At 28.9% G+C, this 3350-nt stretch overlaps 1 protein-coding gene across 1 annotated transcript; it reads right to left on the bottom strand.

The window, feature by feature from the left end:
• Positions 1-1670: 1670 nt before the first annotated feature.
• LOC128961715 (amphoterin-induced protein 2-like) lies at positions 1671-3122 on the bottom strand. The gene has a single exon (XM_054307975.1). The coding sequence runs from the start codon at positions 2940-2942 to the stop codon at positions 1671-1673; it is 1272 nt and encodes a 423-aa protein (XP_054163950.1). The 5' UTR covers positions 2943-3122.
• Between the last annotated feature and the right edge of the window lie 228 nt (positions 3123-3350).

The raw sequence follows: 3350 nt of genomic DNA, 5'->3' as shown, positions 1-3350 counted from the left end.
CGACTATTGTTTATATCATTTTTTATTATTTTTATAATATATTTTTAATAAATTTCTAACTAGTTTATATCATTTTATAAAATTATTATTTTTTTATTATAATTATTTTTATTAATGATTTAAGAGAAAGTTTAACAATTTTATTATTATTGTAAATTAATTTTATATAATATTAATAAACCATATAATACATAATATATTTTTATTAATACATATTTTTTATATAATCAGTTGACAAAATATCAAATATTAATAATGATCTAAAACATAACAAACGCATATATAATATATGACATTTAAATTATATTGTAATTAATAATGATTTTATTTTCTACATTATATTTATATATATGTTTATATAATATATTTATATAAGTGATAGTTATTTGAAAAATAAAGTAAATTTTATTTTAAATCAATATTTAATAAATGTTCTTTTATTTAAATAATAAAAAAATCTATTTAACAATAAATTCATTATTATTTAAATTTATCACTAAATTCATTAGTGAAGTCTACAAACAAAACCATCAAAATTTGCTTTTATTGCCGTAGAATAATAATAATAACCCGTTTTCGTTGTTTATTTTAATGATTGCTAATTAAAATAACTATTTGTATATCAATAATATATTATTATTTATACTTTTTATATATAACTTATATATATTCTATTGGCGAATATAAAAGGTTTCCCAAATGTAAATATAATATTCACATAATGTTATATATTATATACGTATTATATATAAGTATAAAAGCGTATATATATTCATACATTACAATAAAAATAATAAATATATAAAAAGTCTCTGTAGTATTAAGTCTCTTTGGCCGGTTATTGTATAAAATTACAATAAATAAAATGGGTTAGTTATGAATTATACAAAAAATAGGTTAACCCTGATTAATCTGGTGTCTGCACTTTAATCCATTATAAATTATAATGCTTAATTTCTATAAATATAATTTTCATATGTAAACAATGGTATATGATTTTCAATCAATCAAAATAAATATATATATAAGCATATTTAAATAAATAAAAATAATCTAAAAATATATATTTATAACATGATTTATAGAAAAAGATTTATAATATGAGACACGTGTTTTGGTAAAAATTAAACTACTTATATAAATATCGAAACCATTAAAATAAATTATGTGTAAAAAAGCGTGGAGTCAATATATCTGTCAAAAAAATTTTTTGATATTCAATTTATGTCGAAATGTATATACTGTATATACGGTATACAAATAGATTGTAGATACAAATATAATAAATAGATAATATAAAAAATATGTGATAAGTTATTCACAAAAAAAATAAAATAATAACTGAATACAAGCTCAAAATTAAGATTATCAAAAAACTATGAAAACTGATTAAAAAAAATTAATCACATAAATAGCTATCAATTTTAAATTAGAATAATCAATCTTGGAGATTTTTTTCAACAAAAATAAACATTTCAACAAAATTTGATGATAAAAATCAGATTAATTATGCAAAATATTTCAATGATTCATATATTTGAAGCTATTTTTCAAAATCAAATGTCACAAAAAAAACCGATTTGAATGATAGGAAGTTTGCAAATAAACAAACAAATATATGAATTGCATAATTAAGTTAAAAAAATACGTATAAATCAATCACAATATTTTCAGACCTCGACTTCAGCCACTTCTTGATTCAGATGATTATGACGTTTGGACTCTTTTTCTAGTGCTGTATATTCACGTTTGGCTATCACACCAGTCCTCAGATATGTCCAACTATGGGACAGGAAGTCTCTATTTATGTATACCAGTGCTGTCAACAGTGCTGCCAATATGATGACCAAAACTGTGAGAATTGTATACGAAAAAGATATATAGTCGCGGAAGTCATCGTTTTTAACAGAATTAAAGCATTCTAAGTCCATAACACTGAGATCATCGAAATAACGGCCCGCGTTGTCCATCGGGTGTCCGTAAACGCACCGATATTTCTCAGCAGAGTCTAATCGGATGTCTTTATCGGGCATTTTCGACCACAAAAAGAAATCAATTAGCTCGCAGTCACAGCGAAATGAGTTCATTGACACGTTTATATGATAGTTGGCCGGACCGGTCTCAATGAGAGCAATAGACCGATTGGTCAGTTTGGTAATGAAGTTATAGCTGACATCGACAGAGTTTAGATCCTTAAGACAAGTCAAGTTAAGTGTAAAGTCTGTCAGATAATTGTTGGCCAAATGTAGCCGCTGTAGGGCTGGTAGAGCACAGAACATGTCTGGACTGGGAAACGACATACGGATGTGATTCTCATTCAAGTCTAACACTTTCAATGTGTTCAGTTGGCTCTCGTTAAAAGTGATCCACAGGTGGTCCAGAAAGTCCAGATCGTGGACAGAGTTGTCAAAAGCATTGCGAAGATGGAGTTCTTCGAGACTAAGAAAGTTGGAGAACATTCGCGGATGAAAGTTGTCCTCATCGATGATAATCTCATTGTCGTTGAGGTTCAATACTCGTACAGTCTTTACGTTGTGAAAACTTTTGCCGCGAATAAATTGGATGCTATTATTAGATAAGTCGATGGTATGTAACTTCTCGTATGTCACGTCCTGACCGATCAGGTTCTGCGGCAAACTCTGTAATCTATTGCCAGTGAATATCAGTACTTCGGTTTGCGGCGACATCTGTGTCAGTATGTCTGTGGTCGTGAAGTTGGTGTTCGTACAGTTGGTCACGTATGACATGCGTCCGGTCGGACCATACGGACGCAGACCGCACTGACACCGACCTTTGAATGCTTCGGGACATCCGGTCGTCTCTTTCCATTGATTCTCGGCTGCGGTCAGTTGTCCGACAACTAAATAGATAACAAAAACAAGTGCTAAGAAATGGTCGCTATATCTGTTGTTGGTCTGCAATGTCGTCGTCGTCCACCACATCGTTAAGAGTATGTGATGTTATTATTTGTTTGTTTTTTTTTTGGTCACTTGTTTGCCGCGGATATAATTGGCCACAAAAACTGTTACCGCGATTGTGTTGTGCACTGACTGTTGTTGTGGTCAACAAAAAGTAGTGAACAAACAAAACAAAGCGTCACTCAATTCGTGTCAAAACTTGTTTTTACTAACAATTTATTGTAAAACTTTTAACTAATTCTACAACACTATTGTATAGCAATGCTATGTTTACCTGCAATAGTGTGCCATAAAGTAGTGTTGTATATATATATTGTACACAAAAATGTTTGTGCAATAAAAGTTTGGATACTATACCTGTATATTATACTGAGTGTATAGTACTGTACAACAACTAACTACCTGTCCAATTTAGGGATAGGGTTGGGTTGG

This window comes from Oppia nitens, unplaced genomic scaffold (genome assembly GCF_028296485.1).
Source record: "Oppia nitens isolate AA-2021 unplaced genomic scaffold, nextdenovo-longstitch-racon4-pilon3 scaffold5_pilon_pilon_pilon, whole genome shotgun sequence".
Lineage (NCBI taxonomy): Eukaryota > Metazoa > Arthropoda > Arachnida > Sarcoptiformes > Oppiidae > Oppia > Oppia nitens.
Note: the sequence above shows the minus strand (reverse complement) of the source record. Positions and strands in the feature narration are given on the sequence as shown.

What these genes read in the sequence shown, in the direction of transcription:
- LOC128961715 (XM_054307975.1), bottom strand. Translation starts at nt 2,942, where the DNA reads ATGTGGTGGACGACGACGACATTGCAGACCAACAACAGATATAGCGAC.